The sequence below is a fragment of the Theropithecus gelada genome, chromosome 2 (genome assembly GCF_003255815.1).
Source record: "Theropithecus gelada isolate Dixy chromosome 2, Tgel_1.0, whole genome shotgun sequence".
NCBI lineage: Eukaryota > Metazoa > Chordata > Mammalia > Primates > Cercopithecidae > Theropithecus > Theropithecus gelada.
The window spans coordinates 133,954,973-133,974,395 of record NC_037669.1 but is presented as its reverse complement, the minus strand read 5'-3'; the positions used below and the strand labels follow the sequence as shown (position 1 = coordinate 133,974,395).

Below are 19,423 nucleotides of genomic sequence, written 5' to 3'. Positions count from 1 at the left end.
TTTTCCTTTCCCCACATGTTCTGCCCACCTCTGTCTTCTTAGGACAATGAGTGTAATTTTTCCCCTTTCTGACTTTTTTCTTTTGTTCCCCAGGACCGAAGACAGGGAAAATATATATATATATATATATATGTGGATATAGGTATCAATTTCCAGATGCTTTTGGTATTGTTTTTCATAGTGAAGATGAAAATGGAGTGAGTGCATGGGAGATAAGGGGGTGGGAGGAGACACACCATCAATGGAATACAAGTAACATGCAAATCGGAATTTACTGTCAGCAGTCCGGACAGTTTTGCCATAATAATTTCTCAGAGAAATCATTGTCTGTGGCATCTTTTTGTGTTAATATTATTTTTCTCTCTCCTCGTTTTAATATTTTCTCTTTTCTTGTTCTCCCATACATGGTGGGTTTAAACTCAAAGCATCTGATTCAACGTAAAAGGAGGCCCGCCTCTCTTATCAAATTTCTCGTATTAACGTGAACTTCGCAGAAAAAGGTCAGTTTCAAAACCTGTGAACTTCCCAGCTGCGCACTTTTTTCATCTTAGTTTTTCAAATAAGTATACCTCTTCTTTCTGCTTTGCCTTCTTAGCGCATTTTTAAAAACACACATTTAAGTTGGTAACTCCCCCACATTCTCTCGAGATTCGTCTGGGTTGTTTTTCCATATTTTAAAATGTATAAAATACTTTAATTTTAAAATTTGTTTTTGCTCCTTGGTTCTCCAATTTCAGCTTCTGCCAAATAGTAATAAGAAATAAGTTCTCTTTCTCTTTTTCTCTCCGGTCTTTCAATTTTTTTGTTTGCTCATTTTTTGTTAACAAGATTTTTTTTTTCTATGCAAGAGTCCATCGTTGCCGCTTTGCGGTGAGCCAAACTCCTCGGTTCCAGCACTCCCCTGTCCAGTCTCTCTCCTGACTCCCCCAAACCCGCTCCTACAAAACCGAATTCTAGGCCCTCGGGTAGGAAAATGGGCAGGAGCCACAGCGCCTGGGTGCCTCGTGAGATCCCTGGTCCTGCGTGGAGTCTGCCTTTCCGAGTCCAGGATGCGAAAGGGAACAAGGGATGGTCAGTGAGGAGGAAAGAGGGCCGGCTCTCGAAGTCTGAAAGGGGTAACGGAGAAGCAGCGGGGCGCGGAGGGCGTGTAGGCTGAGTGCCGCGGAGGAGGTGCGACATTGGTGCTGGCGTTGGCATCACAGACCCAAGGCTGCGGCGTGCTTTTTGGCTTTCAGTCTGAGATCGGCGATGCTGGAGTTCTTGCTGGTGGTCTTGGCGGCTGCTGCCGCCGCGACTACCGAGGCGGCGGAAGCCGAATCCGCTGCCAGCGTGGCGAGCGGCAGTCCGAAGGGCGGCGCTGGGAACATCATGTAGGGCGCGTGCGCGGCCAGGTGCGGATGCAGGTGGTGGTGCGCGTGCGCCACAGCGCTGTCCAGCTGCAGCTGCGCCTGAACCTGAAAGGACAAGGGCGTCACGTTGCAATGACTATCCTAGGGTGACAACAGAATAGAAACAGAGCATTAACGGCGTCCAGCTTGGCCAGAGAGAGAGTTGGGTTGTGTTTGGGCACGGGGAGAGGGCATTTGGCTGCGCATCTTGTTCCGACAGTGACCTTCTCAGCCTGTTGCTGAATCTGGGGTTCCACATGGATACTCCACTGCCCCCTGGGTCTCCGAAACTCAGTTGGGGTAGGTTTATTTCCCTGCACCCCGGGAACCCCCGTCTGCAGGAATGTGGCCGTCTCCCTTGGGAACTGGGCTGAAATGGTATATTGGAAAGACTGTGGGTGAGGATCCTTACCCTCTTCTCCTGATGCTGCCATGCATCTCTTACCCCACTACCAAAACAACGGAGTACCAACAATCAAACTACGCAACTTTTTTATGTTATTCAGGGAAGTTATTCCATCTTCCCCACAATAGGCACAATTGTGAGTCGGTACTTCTAACCTTTACTGCCATAAGAATTACCCAGGGATCTCGTTAAAATTCAGATTCTGATTCAGAAGGTCTAGGTTGGGGCCTGAGATTCTGAATTTCTAACAATCTCCCAGACAGTTTTGTTGCTGCTGGCCCAAAGATTACCTTTTGAGCAGTAAAGGTCTCCTTTTAAAGTCACCCCTCTCTCTTTCTTCAGTCATTCTCCCTTGTTTCCAAAGCCCAGCATTAGGATGCCAGAGTCCTGTGGCACCAAGAGAGCTAAGATCTCCCTGACACTGAGTCTCAATTCATGGGCACACCTATGTGTCTCCCTGTCAAAGTCACTGGAGACTGAGAGCTAATTCATGACATCACAGCCATGCCAAGCAGGGGTCCTGGCTGAGGATGGGGAAGGTCAGATACTGGTTGGGAAAGGATATCGCCCTCAGGCTTGGAGAGCGGGGAGTTCAGAGCACTGGGATTTCCCAGGATTAAATCATTGCTGCAGGCCGTCCTTTTAAAATATACTCTTAAAGGTTTCTTTATGGCTTAGGGTTTGCAAAGGCAAGGCAGCCCTGGGAAGACCAAGACTTCTCTCTTTACCAGAGATGAAGCTTTGTTTGCAGAAACAGATTTAAAAACAAAAGAAAGAAAAAATGAAAGTATGAGCTGGGAGTACTCGTGTTTATTTATTTTTCTTCTGTCAGAGTTATTTAATGTGACTAAGAGGTAGAAAATACCTACAAAAGTATCTAGAGGGTTGCCTTAGAAATACCTTAAGACTAATCTCTGTATTGGATTTGACAAAATCTTAATCAAAAGACTTTTCCTTCCTCTCTCTCTAAGGGCGACCTTTAGTGTATTTTTAAAGGGCCAGTTACTGCCCCCAGGCCTCTTCAGGGGTTCCCATGAGGACAGAAGGGAGTAGGTATTCAGGCCCTTAATGCTGTATAGGTTTTTAAAGGGTAGTGGGTCCACTATATCATCTCAAAATAGATTATCCAACTGTGCAGACATTGACATCTGGGATCAGAGATAGGTGATGTTCAACAGTTAGAGCAAACAGTCAGGTATTTTTATATTTAAAAACAGCTTGAAATTATACTGTACTTGCCTGCTGAAATGGCATCCTTAAAGCACCTACGTTGACATAGGGTGCGACTCTACAAGCTTCAAACTGGCTGGCGGCCCCTATGAGAACACCTGTAAAAAGTACAAAAGAAAAATAATGTGAGGTTAACATTTGTAGCATTTTTCAGGGTTCCAAATGGTACAAGATAGAACTAATTACTTTGAAATTGGACTATTATCTTTCTAAACTGTATCCAAAATTTAAATAAATATAACTTACTCCCAAACTTTAGGACTCCATTAACAGCCTTTGAGGATTATTAAGTCAAGAACTATTGTCATTTTTGAGGTTTCTTTTTTCTGTCATTGTAATAGTAATATTCACTACTTCTCTCTTTGCTCAGGCTTTCAAATGTTCCTTGTATAAGAAGCATACCTTTATGGAGTTGATTTTCTTGTTTTCTACATTTAGCTCTTCGATTCTGAAACCAAACCTATAGGTTGGAGGGAGAAAAACAAAATAAAACCTAGATATTATGACTAAAAATTTTTTTTAATTACAAGAGTGCAAAGAGAAAAGAGTCGTGGTTTAGATAAGAACTGGGAGATACAGCAAGCAATCTTTGAATTGTATAAAACAGCCTCAATTTCCAAAGTTAAACATGTAAATTAACTACACAAATAGAAAGATAGATTTTATAGACTTTTGCAAGATACATTACTATTAGTCCTGATTTCATCTTTTCACATAACAGAGTCCCTGTGGCCTAAAACTCTACTTGGTACCTGATACCAGTATGATAATGTGTTTAGATATTTGCCCAGTTAAGACCTGAGAAGGATGTGCTTACTAATAGCCTTTAATGTTAATTAGCTTCATCTTAAAGAAAAACCAAACACCAGAGCAATAATAACTCTTTTGGGGAGAAGGAGTTATAAAGGTTGGGGAGAGATAATTAGTGTCATAAAAGCCTCACTACAAAGAAGTTTAGAATTTCTCTGTTCTTCTGTGCAGCAGAGTGAAACACAGTAGCAGAATAATTGTGTACCATTATCATGATAATCTAATTTACTTCTTTAGAAAAAGTCACTGCTTGCAGTTAGGATAGTAGGAAAACATCTAGAAAATAACTAAAATGTAAATAAAAGTATGAAACAACAATAAAGTACACTTCTTAAGAGAAAAAAAGAAGAGCATTCAGTGAAAGGACAATGAAGTATGTATAAAGCGAGTAACTCTTAGGTACTTTGTTCTCCTGGATGTTACCTGCTTAAACTTGACAACTTTTACAGGCAGTATGACAGATTTTTAAAAATTCAAATAAAGCTTGCTTTTGTATTCCACTTTCAATAATAAAGCATATTGATTGACTCACAAATTAAAGTTTTAAAAACCCCATTAAAGTAAAAATACTGCTTCAGAGCCTTTATTGGTATGTTTTTGAAAGCAAGTGTTATAGTCAATGTAAATCTTCAAAAATTTCTCTGCTATTTAGTATAATAGAGGGTGGATTGTGTGCCAGGGTGGCGTCCTTTGTGTAATTCACATGGCCTGAGGCTTCTTGCCTTTTTTTCCTCTAGAAGAGTTGGAATTAAGATACTAATAATCATAACTGTAATAATTATCATCATGTTCTTAAGGGGTTGCTGAGCCTGTGGAGATCTCAGTGCACAGAGCAAAGCAGGAGAGGCTTAAAAAGGAAGGCTCTGCTGCTGATGCTGTGATGACCAAGGCAGCCTATTATTACTTTTCCTCTTAAACGTGACTGCTCTGGGTTTTTTTTTTTTTTTTTCCTGATCCTATTACAAGATGCGGGAAGCCCCTTAAGAATTGTGCATAGTTCGCTACAGATGGTGGTCTCTGTGCCCAGAGACCGAGGGAGTATCTGTTACAGCGATACTTTGTAACAGCTGCAGATGTGGGGGCCTAAAACTGCTCCATGTGTTCAAACAAATAATGACTATCATTTTATTCTATTTTATTATTTGAGCGGAAATATAATCTGAAACATTTACATTTGTTCCCCGTAAAGCCAGAAGGATATGTGTATGTGAAAGTACACAATTTGCTCCTTTAAATGACCCCAAAGCCTATTTTTGCTATTACATTTTCCTCCACGACCAATAAAGAAAATCTGTTTCAATCCTAACTTCATTGGGTATGGCACATGCTGGGGGGGGGGGGGCAGGTTTTGGAAATATAAATACTAAGATATGTGGTTTGTTTTAAAATTTAATTTCTTTAGGGTCAGTTTTGTTGCCTTGGTTAAACAAATGAACAAAGAGTGGCCAAAATGCGTTTATTTCTCCGCTATTTCACACACAGTTTGAGATCGACCGCTAACAGCAGACTGTAAATTTCTGCACTTAACAGTTACTAATTTTCTTTATAGTCTGAACATCTATAAACCTAATTGGGATATCCGCTTGACAAACCTAGACCCTGTAGAGCAGACCTTCAAGGAAATCAAACTCCAGAGAGCAAAATACTCCTTGGAACTTTCAAGGCATCCAGAGATAAAACGTTTTCTGTGGGATTTTTTTTAAGCCTTATAAAAGTAGGCCCATTAGGATTAAACCACATTAAAGCCAGCGCGAGGCGAGGGGGGTGTGGTTTATAGAAACTCTGGGAGAAAGCCCAACACAGCTTTCTTCTTCTGGGAACATATGTTAGGATGGAAAAAAAAAAGGGAGGGGAGTGCTATAGGACTAAGATCTACTTTGGAAAATAAGACCTCTAGTAAAGATATCTCTTTCCTTCTCATCTTACACCAGACACTAGAACCGCCACCTCCCGAGTGTGTTCCCCAAGCCTCTTTCCAACCCCAGGCTCTCTCTGCTCCCTGGGCCCTCGACCTCCTGGCAGCTGGGTACCTGCACTCGGGCCTCCGACAGGCCCAGTCGCTGGCTCAGTTCCTCTCGCATGAAGGCGTCGGGATAGTGGGTCTCGTCAAAAAGCCTCTCCAGCTCATTGAGTTGTTCCAGGGTGAAATTGGTCCGACTTCGCCTCTGCTTGATTTTGGTCTGGCCTTCGTCCTCCATCCCTTTCGCATCCTCTTTGCGATCTTTCAGCTCCGGGGACACTGGAGGGGGCACCCCAGGGGGGCCACACGTGCATCCATGCACACACATACGAACACACACACACACACACACACACACACACACACACACGGACAAAAACAGCACAGCAAATCCCGTTACCAGATTTGTCACAAAAAAGGATAGAGAATCTTTCCCCCTCGTGGAATCCTGATCCGGCTTCTCACCCCACTCGGAGGAAGAATATCCCGGAGAAGCGCAAAGGTCAAGTCTGAGCAGCCGCCCGGGGCAAGGTGGGCAGTCAACCACCCACCTCCTCCGCAAACGTACCTCGACTCACTGTCCACCCCACAGTTCCCGGCCTTCCCCAGCAAACGCCAAATGCTTTCCACTCACTTTCGCACTCACTTTCTCCCGAGCACTCCCAGAAATCAAAGGCGCAGCGCCAGGCCTCTCACAGAGCAAGGTCTGGACATAAGGGCGCGGCAAGGCCACCCACTGGCCTCTCACACCGGCCATTCCCAGAAGGCTGACTCGTTCTCAAGCCAGCTCTCACCACCTCCGGCTCTCTGCCTACCGCAAACTTGCTGATCTAATTTAGGAACAATTGGGCCGAAGGGTATCAGCGAGAGAAACAGACTCCGGTGTTGTGCTGCACAGGGAGCCGCATCCGCAGACACCCCTCGCTGCCCCTGGGCTCGGGCCAAACCCTGCATAAGGTACCCTGGGCAGCCAGGTAATCTCCGTTCGCCCTGTCCGACCGGGGTCGCACAAGCACAGGCGCCCACGCCATGTTGGCGGCCCGAAGGGCTCGCCGCCCACGCCGGGCCAGAAGGCAGGAGGCGGAAAACCAGCCTCCGGTGGCGGGCGAAAGCAACCGCTCTCTCTGTTCTCCCTTCGCCCTCCCTCTTGGAAACGCAGACTCGACCCTAAACGCTTAACCCACAGAGATCAACAGGTTCAAGCGGAATATTCGCGATCCTCGGTTTCTATTGGTTGCTCAAAGCCTTTTCATGCAACCAGCAGCTCGGATGTTTAATAAAATATGCATTTTTCTGCTCTGGGTTTGCACACATCCGTTGCCACTGTCCTGTCCTTCTCCTCCCTTTAAAAACAGGAGCTCTTCTAGTGTGAGCATATAGAGTCACCATATGTATATCGCCCTGGAACCTTTATACTCTGCGCCCGAACCAGAGACTCCAGTTTTTAAGGAGTCAAAGCTGAGTTTAGATAGTAGAGACTGTTTGCAGTTCTTTCCAGCGCAGGATCCAGGCCAGCATGGGTGTTAAAAATCATTTCCGGAAGAGCCGGTCTGCAGAGAAATTAATACTTGTCCTGAGCTTGGAAATCAACAGTCCCAGGAACTGCGTCCGCCTGGGGTTCAGATCTGAACCTCGCCGTCAAGCGCGCTGGCGAACCTGTAGTTCGGGCCTGTAGTTGTGGACTCAAGGCCGGGAGGCTGAGCTGGGCACCTTGACAGTAATTCCACCATTTTACAAATTTAGGAAGACCTGGTGCTGGTTTGGAAGAAGAAGAGTCGCTAGATCTCGGCCCTGCGGGGCATTACTAGCTACGGTGATCTTAAGTGTTGCCGTATTTTCTAGTTCTCAGAGTTCGTTTGGTGGACATTTGTCCCTTCTTTAGGAAGGAAGTGGATAACATTATAGTGAACATTATGAACCAATTTAATAGCAAAGTATTTTTACTGATATTGTACTGAAATTAAAATATGAAAACACATCCTTCAGATGCTGCCAATGAGGTGGGAAGGCTTTGTCTCTTACATGTCGTCTACACAGTGGATGCCACTCAAAGTTTTGGGGCTTCGAAGAGATGTCCAAATTTCAAGTTGATCAATAGACTTAATAAAATCTCTATTTTTGTCCCCAAATTTCCAATTAATGATCTAAACAGGAACAGACCGTGTTATAAACAACTTAATTGCTTGCTTAAATATGTGATTCCACACATGCCACATATTTTCTTAATTGGAAAAATATGGCAGTACACCAGTTACTGCAGGCACCAAGTGCCAAATTAATTTTATTGTTGAACTCCTTTGAATTGTTATAGGATGCTCTGCCATTGAGATAAAGACATTTCCTAACACTGCGCTAGCACCAAAGGATTTTTGCTCTAAGAGAACCGAGTACTGGGTGATTGAAAACACTAAAGGAATTGTGTAAATATAGATCCCCACCTCCCCGTCCCCGCCCCCAACACACCAAGAAACCGAAACGCCTCGCCGGGGAGAAGCAGCGTAGCCTGGACCCTAGCTTTCGTTGGCTTCCTTCTACCTTCAAAAAGAATGGGAAGTTTTGGCCCCTAAGATCCAAAGATTCAGGGTCTCTGCGGAGTTCGAGGGGTCTTGGCGGCCCCAAACACGAGGCGAGCTATCCACCTCTCCCCTTCTCCCTCCCTGCAAACTCCTTGCTAGAGGCTAGCTTTAGTCCCGCCGTCCGGTCCGGCACCCCCTCCTGCAGCCCGGCCCCGCGAACTTCCACGTCCGCCTGTGGGCCATCCGGGCTGCGGGCCCATTCTCCGGCTGGTGAAAAATGCATTTCGATGGAATGGGAACATCTGGGAAGGGCGCGCACAAATCCCACACGCTTCCTCCCCAACAACACACTAGGACCCCACCCACGACCGAGCATACCACCGGACCCCCACCCTTCCACTATCACTCCAGCTTACAAAGCTGGGGTCCAGGGCCCTCTCCGCGTCCCTCTCCCCTCCCCGCTGGGCCTCGGAGTCCTCTCCTGCCCGAGAAGAGTCAGGAAGGAGGGAAGGGGAACCGTTGCCCGGGGTCAGTCAGGTCGTTACCCTCCGTCAGTCGCGGGCTGCCCGGCTCCCTGCTTCTCTCGGCAGCGCCCATGTCCAGCTCCCGGACGGGAGAGCGCCCTCCTCCAGCTCCTCCGCCTGCTCCTCCTCCTCCTACACCTCCTCCGCCTCCTCCGCCTCCGCCTCCGCCTCCTCCGCCGCCGCCTCCGCCGGCCGCCCGGACTGCCGGGCTGCTGCGGTCGTCGCGGCCGGCCTCGGTGCAGCCGGTCGGCTCCTTGGCCCCGCGCAGCGGCCCGCTCTCCAGCACCTCCCGGTACGTGATCGCCTCCTTCTTCTCCTTCACTTTCTGGTCAAAAGACTTGGAGACGAACGCCGTAAGTTCTTCCATCGCCGCCGCACGTCAGCCCGGCGCTCAACCTCTGCCAGCCGAGCCCCGCTCTTTTTTTCCTTCTTCTTTTTTTACTGCTCCAGCCCCCCCAATAATAACACATCAATGGGACAGGAGGTGGGGGAGGAGAGGGAGGAGGAGGAAGAAGAAGAAAAAGAGGAGAAGAAGGAAGAAAGAGGAGGAGAAGTAGGAGAAAAAGAAGTAAGAAGAGGAGGAGGAAGAAGAAGAGGAGGAGGGGGAGAAGGATGAGGAGGAGGAGAAGGAGGAGGAGGAGGAGAAGAGAAGGGGCGGGGGCCGCCGGAGGGAAATGGGAACTGATGCTTCCCTGCCGGAGCGCGCTTGTTCAATGTTAAGATCTTTGACAATTCTTCCTGCGGAGAGTTCAGATCTGATAGCGACGCTGCGCTTGAAGTCTCACTATTTATACTTCCTAAAGGCGGCCCCTTGTTCTGAGTAAATTACCTCCCCGCGCAACTCGGAGTGAGCCCCCTTCCCGGGTAGCAGTCGCGCCTCTACCGGGGGTTGGGGAGGGGAAAAGGAGAAGGAGAAGGAGAGAGAGAGAGAGAGAGAGATTGGAGTTCGGGCGGGCTGGGGCTGGAGTGGTAGGGCAGCACAGGGGGACTGGAGGGGGCGGGGAGAGGAGGCCGGTCCCCGGCCGCTCAGGTTTCCAGATAGCCCCTGCCGCCTATGCTCTTGGCCATTAATCCAGGATTGACAAGAATCCCTAATTAATTTAATTAGGCGTGGATTTTGCGTTGGTGTCACGACTTAGTTAAACACTGGGGAGCTGGATAGACCCCGCGGGGTGGGGCCAAGAGGAAACTGACAAGTGCGCAGCTCTTAGAGTCAGTCTGGTATCCCGACACTACATCCTTCCCTACAGCCTTGCTTGGAGTCAGGATGCCTCGCAACTGCTCAGCTTCGCATTTCTTTTCCTCGTCCCTGCCCTGCATCAATCGCCCAGCAGTTTATAGGCCCCGCATCCCATTCTCGCATCCTGAGCCCGCATCCCAATCCTGCATCCCCGCCTCTCACTCACACCTTCGACCCCTGCCGGCAGTAGCTCCACCGCCCGGCATCATCCTGCCCAGAGTCAGGGTTGTCTGCACCTTCTCCGACCCGCGCAGCTTCTCTTAGGAGCTTCCCGGCACGCAGGCAGGTTGAGTCCGGTTCTCCTCCAAGTTCCTCGCCCCTCGGTCCGTGTTATTCGCTCTATTATTCGTGTCCTGGAGCCTAGCTGACTCCTCTATGGACAGACCCCGCTAAAAGGGACCGGTCGATTTAACAAGTTTCCCGAGCAGCTGTTAGCTGACAGATCTCATTTTAAAGTGTTTCCTTAGCGCCCGGTCAAGGACAGCTCGACTTCGTTCGTTTCCCCTCTGAGGTCTCAGAACTCTCACCCTTCTCCCTTGCTCCTTGCAACCGAACCCCTCTATGATGAATTACAGGACTTCTTCTTTAGCATCTTGGGAAACATCCGAGTTTGTTTACTAATTTGAAAAACAAGAGATTATCCCTCTTCGAGTCTGAAAAAAAAATCGACGTTAAGTTTGTACCTCGTCTAATTTCATTTATTGCGGAGTGCTAAAAAAGAGACGCTCGCCAGGAGTAAACGTCCTCTCTCTCTCTCTCTTCCTCCCCTCCCCCCGCAACGATTTAAAATTCTATTTCTGGTCTATTTTCATCGGAACGGTTTGTTACATTAGAGGAACGTCTATATTCCTGAGTCATTTGTCTGTATTGTGCCGGACAGGGCTTGCTGTGAGAAGTGTGGCTATGCAAATATATACTCACAAAAGAATATTTACATATGAAAAGTTATATTTAAGTGTGTAAACAAATATACCTCTTTAAGTGTGGCTTAGGGGACATTTTCAAGTATCTGAATATTAATGCAGACTTTCTGGAAGTTAAAGGTAACTTGATCATTATTTTGGATCTAATACTCTTAGTAAAAATAAGAGGAATTACAGAACATTAATATGTATATCTTCCATATATTGGTTAAGGCATCAAAACAAATTAGCAGATAATTTAAGAAGTTCTGTCAAAACAATCTGAAATACTTGTAAAAAGAGAACACAATTATAACTTAATATATTAGTGTTTCTCAAATAGATGTAAATAGAAGCTGGATATAACCTTATGTTATTCTACAATACTCATATTAAAATGTTCACATTTGGTGAATTTAAGGATTATGCATATCATGCTTTTTGGAAATGTTTTGCCTTTCTAAAACATTTTATTTTTTGCCACTTTTAGGAGAACCAATGTCTATAATTTTTCCACAGCTATAGCTTTTAGGTATTAATACATTGTGTCAGTACTTGCTTTTGTTTTGTTACACCACAAAAGGGACTCAAATACTCAAAGTTTCCAAAGTTATACAAATTTAGAAACAATTTTACATTGAGTCTTGGGTTACTCTCTGTAACTACTTTCTGATATTATCAGAGGAAAATAATAAAAAAACTTTAATCCTTTATGAAAATCTGTTTTTAAGATTATTTAGCAGAAAGGCCAGTAATGGGGTGAGCTAAGTGGATATGGTGCTCAAGGTGCTCTCAAACTGAGGTGTTAAATACATATTCATAAATAACTCAAAAATAACCACTGTTAGAAGTCGGCAAGGAATCAGGAGACCCACCAGCTACTAGTTTGCCTTGTTAAGCATGATTTTTAGGTTTGAACTCATCTTTCATCTACTGAGCTTGAGGGAAAGATGACCACTTTAAAGGTAATCAGGGAAGTCACAGACACAACTATTGTGTAATTCAAACCAATAGATTTTCCCATGATCTCAGCTTTTTGGCTCATTGCATATTTAGGAATAGTAGTGTTGATAACAGATGGAGCTATGAGAAATCTTTAGTGTCTGACCACAGATTCCCACTGGCCTAAGGGAAGTTTACTTTAAAAAAAAAATCAAGGTTATAAAATCATATACTAATAAATGCTCACAAAGTTCCAACGATTTTGTTTCATTAAACAGCAAATATTTTCCAGAGATAGGACATTTCAAAATACAGTTTTGGTAAAAAAAAAAGCATTTATGGTAAAGCTCAGCTGACAGTCTGTGGACGGATACACAGGTTCCAATAAAATTCAGGACCCAAGGGTTTCCCCAGCTTTTGAATTATTTAAAATATACATATAGTGTTGTAGTAGTTAAGTTTTAAAATGGTGCCTCAAAATTGGCTAGTTAAGGTACATTATTTATGAAAAATATATTGTGGAGGTGATTTTTTACCATCTCAAATATCTGCGGAAAATTGTAGCTTGGTTATCTAGCAGTGGTGAATGAGTTGGTTCTCATAGTCGACCAAAACCCAGGCCAACAATTTATTTATCTTTTTAGCTTTGCTTAAGCGTAAATGAGGAAAAAATAATTTTCACGTAAGGAAAAATAAGTTATGTAGTATGAGTTACAGAAAATGCTGAGTCTCTTTAATTTCTATTGGTTTAAATTAAAAAACTCCACACACCTATAAATTTGATTTCTCCTTCAGAAGAAACCGCTCCCCGCCTCGCCTCAGGCAGGTTTCTCCTATTCCTCTACTAACCAGTTACTTTAATCTGAGAAACTAATTTGCACTCAACTTGTGAGTGCCTTCACCTTCAGGGCAGAAGAAACACCGACTTTTAATGCATTTTTGCAAATAAATCATTACAATTTAATCACACTAGACTCTATACAGACACACTCCCATGATTTATTATCGTTGCGCGAGTTTCCTCCTCCCCCAGCATGAGATAACCAATTTTGTTTCGTGTAGGTGTCATAAACATAACTTCCTACGATGCAGATTTGTTTACTGATTACCCATGACGATAACGACGACTACTAAGACAATAACACTCTCCAGTCCCACCTTTATTGCTTTTGGTAACAATAAAATCAAAATAAACAGGCACGCAAAACAAACGCCAAACAAAAAATTGGCAGCGTTAAAAATCTACTCCCTCGGCATTCCCAGCGCCTGGCAGCATCCATCGATGCACTCGATATCTCGGCTGAAGCTGCCTGGCGCTAGAACCAGGAAGGCGCTGAGCTTAAACTGAAGCAAGTTCGGTGTACGCCGGCGGCGCCCTGATCTAAAGAAACGTCTCAGGGTTTGCGGCGCTTGCACGTCAGCGGAAGGTGTGAGCCCAAAGGTCTGGACCGAGGTGATGCCCACGACCAGGGCCTGGCGAGCGGCGTCCGTGGCTGCGGGGCTCCGAGGCCCTGCTCTGGCAAGAGGCGGCGTGGGGCCTGCCGCAGTTTGCGCTGGATGTCGGCAGAGGGTGGGCGGCGGCCTCGCGGCGTGTGCAGTGTCAACGTGCGCATGCGTCCCGCACCTGGGAGGCTCCGGTCTCCCTGGGTCAAGGCTGGTGGCTGTAGGATGGGTGGGTGGGTGGCCGCAGGCCTCAAGCTTGGCCCTCTGTCTTGAGGACGTGTCGGAGAGTTCGCCGACTCCTCCCCTCGCCCCCCATTCCTGGCTCTTCATCGCTGCTTTTGGGTTTCCTGGCTCATCTTGCAATATAAGCCTGGCGCTTCCTCACTAGCTCTAGGTAGGGTGGATCAAGAGGGAGGCTGGATTCTGGTGCCCTCTATCCCATCCACTCCGCTTTCCCTGCTTTAGATCCACCTCTTTCTGATTCCGCCCTACCCTTTCTGGCTCACACTGGCTTGCTGAGAGAAGTGGTGCAGGGTGAAATAGATGTTCCTTTCTTGGAGTATAAATATGCTTGCCTTAAACACACTATATATTCCCTTGACTTCTGTACTTGTGGCCATGTGACTAAGAGCATATGGCTTTGTTTACTTTTGCAAGATGTTATAATGCACCGTAAGGCATGTTGCCTGCTCTTGATTTTAGGTTAACCTTGACGTAATTTCTCTCAGAAGTTGTGTATCTTTAAATGCACACTGGAAACCTAAACAAAAAAATATTTTTTTTGGGCCGGGCGCGGTGGGTCAAGCCTGTAATCCCAGCACTTTGGGAGGCCGAGACGGGCGGATCACGAGGTCAGGAGATCGAGACCATCCTGGCTAACACAGTGAAACTCCGTCTCTACTAAAAAATACGAAAAACTAGCCGGGCGAGGTAGCGGGCGCCTGTAGTCCCAGCTACTCGGGAGGCTGAGGCAGGAGAATGGCGTAAACCCGGGAGGCGGAGCTTGCAGTGAGCCGAGATCCGGCCACTGCACTCCAGCCTGGGCGACAGAGCGAGACTCCGTCTCAAAAAAAAAAAAAAAATTTTATATATATATATATATATATATATATATTTTCCACTTCCAGAATTAACAGTAACCCAATTGTGTTCCAACTAACTAGGTAGTAGATACATAAATTCAAATGTCTTTTGTTGTCACAGGAAAGCATTCGAGCTGTCGTGTTTGAACTTAGATGTATTATAAAAGCTCTAAGTGAAGGAGGTAAGCAGAGTTCCCAGGTTTAAGATTTGGAGCAGGTGTGACAGTTGCAACCTTGGGGGAAACTAGGTATCCTTTAAGAGCCTCTCTAGTCTTAGAGTTTACAAATATTCACTTTCTTTGCAGGCAAAGATTTCATGCTAAGTGATATAACACTTTATTTATGTTTTTCAATAAGAGGGCTAAAAATGTCAGAATCTGAAAACGAGAAAAACAGCTGGCACCTTGTTGTTAATTGGCCTTGCCAACTCAACCAGTCTCACAAAGAGGGGTGTTATGAATTGGAAAAGTTCTGAAAGCGGGTTGTTATAGTAGATCTATAGTTGTATTTCCTGCTTTCATTTCCAAACCATTGGGGATAAATTCCTATGATTGATCATGCGTTTTTAAAAAGAAAGATGCTTGCAAGTTTTTAATTGTGATGGAAGAAGTGTTTTGACAGAATTCTTTATCTCTTTTGTTATAAAGAGTTGTGTACTTGTTTATGGATTTCTTAATATGTTAGTTTTCACCCCATTTTTACTTTTCATCTTTGAGGTGGATTTCCCATTGAAATCAACATTCTTTTCACTTTTTCTGGCCATGTATCCAGAATCAAGAAAATTATAGTTTGATATACTAATGAGTGAGTAGTGGAGAAGTAATTATAAGCTATCATGTCCTTTAGGAATCTTTGTTCTCTCAAACTGATTGCCTGTTTTCTGAAAAAGATAACTGCTTCTTGTACCCTTATCAATAACTGGACAAAGGAACTACTTGTGTAGTCCTTCGAGATCTCTTTTCTTAAATGACCACATGTTGGTTTCACCTCTTCAATCAGGCACCTGAACTTTACATTAAGATGTTTCTGTAAATTGATTTCCTCCTGTAGTCATTGCATGCCATGGCTTCAATTCTGTAGTGGGAGTAGTTGGGTGAGTTTTGCAACCATGAGGCTACAACCAGGAAGAACTAGAGTGAGAACAGGAAGCCAAGAGCTATAGGAGCTCTGTCCCATGTTGTCTCTTTCACTTACAGATAGATTGAAAATTGTTAGCTTGTGGGACTCTAAAAGCCTGTGCTCCATTCATCATTCATTGCCCTTATCAGAAAGAACTATTAATGTGTCTTTCCGTTCATTGCTCCTTACTGGTGGAGTTAAGTATAAAGAATTCTTCCTTACTAGGAGTATGTAATATAAATTGATTACCATGACTTGAATTGGCAAGTATATTTAATTACATGCTGATGACATTATGGAAATCTAAGGGTAAGTTTATGTCTGTGGTGGTGAGTAGGACTTCAGTACCTGTCATAGAGAAGACAATTTTGAGATCTACCTTGTGATTTGCTGTTAGTGTTCACTCCCTTTTGTGAATAAATGTTTGAAGTTAACTATAACAAAGAAATACGGTGACCTTTTGCTTTCTTTTATTGGGGTTAATTGTATTTCAGTGTAATTTTTCTGAAATGTAAATGTGTCACTTGAAATATTTATAGTTTTGTCACAGTGGTTTTTCAACCTTTTCTTGGTTTCTCTAAGGAAGGATTTATTTTAAGTTCTGGGGTACATGTGCAGAATGTGCAGGTTTGTTACATAGGTAAACGTGTGTCATGGTGGTTTGCTGCACCTAAATATTAATCCCAGAATGCGTTATCTATTTTTCCTGATGCTCTCCCTTCCCCTGTACCCCTACCACAGGCCCCATTGTGTGTTGTTCCCCTCCCAGGTCCATGTGTTCTAAGTGTTCAGCTCCCACTTATTAGTGAGAACATGTGATGGTTGGTTTTCTCTTCCTGTGTTAGTTTGATGAGGATAATGGCTTCCAGCTCCATCCATGTCCGTGCAAATGATGATCGCATTCTTTTTTTGTGGCTCTGTAATATTCCATGATGTATATGTACCACATTTTCTTTATTCAGTCTATCAGCAATGGGCATTTAGTTTGATTTTGTGTCTTTGCTATTGTGAATAATGCTGCAGTGAACATACACGTGCATGTGTCTTTATAATAGAATGATTTCTATTTCTTTGAGTATATACCCAGTAATGGATTGCTGGGTCAAATGGTATTTCTGGTTCTAGGTCTTTGGTGAATCACCACACGGGTGATTCCTCAAAGAATCGCCCATTCTGGATGATTCCTGTGACATCATCTCCCACAATAGTTGAACTAATTTACATTCTCACTCATAGTTTATTAATAAAAGTGTTCCTGTCTCTCCACAGCCTTGCCAGCATCTGTTGTTTTTTGACTTTTTTTTCTTTTTTTGAGATGGAGTCTTGCTCTGTCACCAGGCTGGAGTGCAGTGGCGCATTCTCGGCTTACTGCAACCTCTGACGCCTTGGTTCAAGCAATTCTGCCTCAGCCTCCCGAGTAGCTGGGATTACAGGCACGCTTCACCACACGCAGCTAATTTTTGTATTTTTCGTAGAAACAGGGTTTCACCATGTTGGCCAGGATGGTCTCCATCTCCTGACGTCGTGATCTGCCCCCCTCAGCCTCCCAAAGTGCTGGGATTACAGGTGTGAGCCACCGCACCTGGCATTTCTTGACTTTTTAATAATTCCCATTCTGACTGGCATGAGATGGTATCTCATTGTGGTTTTGATTTGCTTTTCTCTAATGATCAGTGATGTTGAGTTTTTTCTCATATGTTTGTTGGCCGCATAAATGTCTTCTTTTGAGAAGTGTCTGTTCACGTTCTTTGCCCATTTTTTAATGGGATTGCTTTTTTTTCTTGTGAATTTGTTTAACTTCCTTATAGACTCTGGATATTAGACCTTTGTCAGTTGTATAGGTTGCAAAAATTTTTCCCCTATAGATTGTGTGTTCGTTCTGATGATAGTTTCTTTTGCTGTGCAGAAACTCTTTAGTTTAATTAGATCCCATTTTAATTTTTTTTTTTGTTGCAATTGCTTTTGAAGCTTTTGCCATGAAATCTTTGCCTGTGCCTGTGTCCTGTATGGTATTGCCTAGATTTTTTTCTAAGGTTTTTCTAGTTTTGGGTTTTACATTTAAGTCTTTAATCTATCTTGAGTTAATTTTTGTATAAGATATAAGGAAGGGGTCCACTTTCAATTTTTTACATATGGCTAGCCAGTTCTCCCAGCACCATTTATTAAATAGGGAGTCCTTTCCTCATTGCTTGTTTTTTGTCAGGGTTGTCAAAGATCGGAAGGTTGTAGATGTGTGGTCTTATTTCTAAGTTCTCTATTCTGTTCCATTGGTCTATGTGTCTGTTTTTGTACCAGTACCATGCTGTTTTGGTTACTGTAGCCTTGTATAGTTTGAAGTCAGGTACCGTGATGCCTCCCGTTTTGTTCTTTTTGCTGAGGATTGTCTTGGCTATATGGGCTCTTTTTTGGTTCCGTATGAATTTTGAAATAGTTTTTTTCTAAATCTGTGAAGAATGTTAATGGTAGTTTGATGGGAATAGCATTGAATCTTTAGATCACCTTGGGTGGTATGGCCATTTTCATGATATTGATTCTTCCTATCTATGAGCATGGCATGTTTTTCCACTTCTTTGTGGTCCTCTCTGATTTCCTTGAGCAGTGGTTTGTAGTTCTCCTTGAAGAGGTCCTTCACTTCTCTTGTTAGCTGTATTCCTAAGTATTTTATTCTCTTTATAGCAGTTGTAAATGGGAGTTCATTCATGATTTGGCTCTCTACTTGTCTGTCGTTGGTGTATAGGAATGCTAGTGATTTTTGCACATTGATTTTGTATCCTGAGACATTGCTGAAGTTGCTTATCAGCTTAAGAAGCTTTTGGGCTGAGATGATGAGGTTTTCTAGATATAGGATTATGTCATCTGCAAAGACAATTTGACTTTCTGTCTTCCTATTCGAATGCCCTTTATTTTTTTTCTCTTGCCTGATTGCTGTGGTCAGAGTTTTCAATACTATGTTGAATAGGAGTGGTGAGAGAGGACATCCTTGTCTTGTGCTGGTTTTCAAGAGGATTCTTCCAGCTTTTTCTCATTCAGTATGATATTGGCTGTGGGTTTGTTGTAAATGGCTCTTGTTATTTTTAGGTATGTTCCAGGGAAGGATTTTTCTATCTTTCATTAACCTGTGTTAAATGTAATCAACCAGCCTTCTATTATGGATAAATTATGTTGTTTGTAATTAGAACAAAGAAAAAATTTATACTGACCTCCTGTTCTCTTTTTTTGGTCACCCCCAGGGCACATAGATCTGTGTCCCTTTTTTTCTGCTTGTTTGTGCCTTACTCAGAGATGTAGTATAAAGGACAGAAATAGAGATTCCCACAATGGCATTATTATTACTATATTTTTTTTTCTTTTTTTGAGACGGAGTCTCGCTCTGTTGCCAGGGCTGGAGTGCAGTGGCGGGATTTCGGCTCACTGCAAGCTCCGCCTCCCGGGTTCACGCCATTCTCCTGCCTCAGCCTCCCGAGTAGCTGGGACTGCAGGCGCCCGCCCCCGCGCCCAGCTAATTTTTTTTTGTGTTTTTAGTAGAGACAGTGTTTCACTGTGTTAGCTAGGATGGCCTCGATATCTGGACCTCGTGATCTGCCCGCCTTGGCCTCCCAAAGTGCTGGGATTACAGGCGTGAGCCACTGCACCTGGCCAACTTAATCTCTTTGACCTTTAGTTTAGCATCTCTGTTTTTTTTTTTTTTTTTTTTTGAGACTGAGTCTGGCTCTGTGGCCCAGGCTGGAGTGCAGTGGCCGGATCTCAGCTCACTGCAAGCTCCGCCTCCCGGGTTTACGCCATTCTCCTGCCTCAGCCTCCGGAGTAGCTGGGACCACAGGCGCCCGCCACCTCGCCCGGCTAGTTTTTTGTATTTTTTTA

The 19,423-nt window shown here is 44.3% G+C and overlaps 2 protein-coding genes across 7 annotated transcripts in view; one reads left to right on the top strand and one right to left on the bottom strand.

The window, feature by feature from the left end:
- Positions 1-385: 385 nt before the first annotated feature.
- SHOX2 (short stature homeobox 2) lies at positions 386-9,712 on the bottom strand. 3 transcript variants are annotated; one of them, XM_025376841.1, is made up of 6 exons: positions 8,856-9,340; positions 8,258-8,329; positions 5,865-6,073; positions 3,427-3,484; positions 3,034-3,122; positions 386-1,490 (listed from the first exon to the last, which is right to left on the bottom strand). In XM_025376841.1, the coding sequence occupies exons 1-6, from the start codon at positions 9,199-9,201 to the stop codon at positions 1,197-1,199; spliced, it is 1,068 nt and encodes a 355-aa protein (XP_025232626.1). In that variant the 5' UTR covers positions 9,202-9,340; the 3' UTR covers positions 386-1,196. The 3 variants fall into 3 exon arrangements, with proteins under 3 accessions (XP_025232626.1, XP_025232627.1, XP_025232628.1); XM_025376842.1 differs by lacking the exon at positions 8,258-8,329 and having other exon boundaries at positions 777-1,490; positions 8,856-9,712; XM_025376843.1 differs by lacking the exon at positions 8,258-8,329 and having other exon boundaries at positions 777-1,454; positions 8,856-9,712.
- Positions 9,713-13,199: 3,487 nt separating this feature from the next.
- RSRC1 (arginine and serine rich coiled-coil 1) overlaps positions 13,200-19,423 on the top strand; it is a 421,306-nt gene continuing 415,082 nt past the window's right edge. Inside the window, exon 1 of one of the 4 annotated variants that reach the window (XM_025376980.1) lies at positions 13,200-13,345. The gene's annotated coding sequence lies outside the window, so the exon portion shown is untranslated. Of the gene's footprint in view, positions 13,372-14,568; positions 14,626-19,423 lie in introns of those variants that run through there. The other 3 variants (XM_025376977.1, XM_025376978.1, XM_025376979.1) reach the window with 3 other exon arrangements.

Coding starts and splice junctions, on each gene's coding strand:
- SHOX2 (XM_025376841.1), bottom strand. CDS start 9,201: ATGGAAGAACTTACGGCGTTCGTCTCCAAGTCTTTTGACCAGAAAGTG. Junction 8,330..8,855: donor CAGCCCGCGACTGACGGAGG/GTAACGACCTGA, acceptor TTCTTTTTGAAG/GTAGAAGGAAGCCAACGAAA. Junction 3,485..5,864: donor TGTCGGAGGCCCGAGTGCAG/GTACCCAGCTGC, acceptor TCCAACCTATAG/GTTTGGTTTCAGAATCGAAG.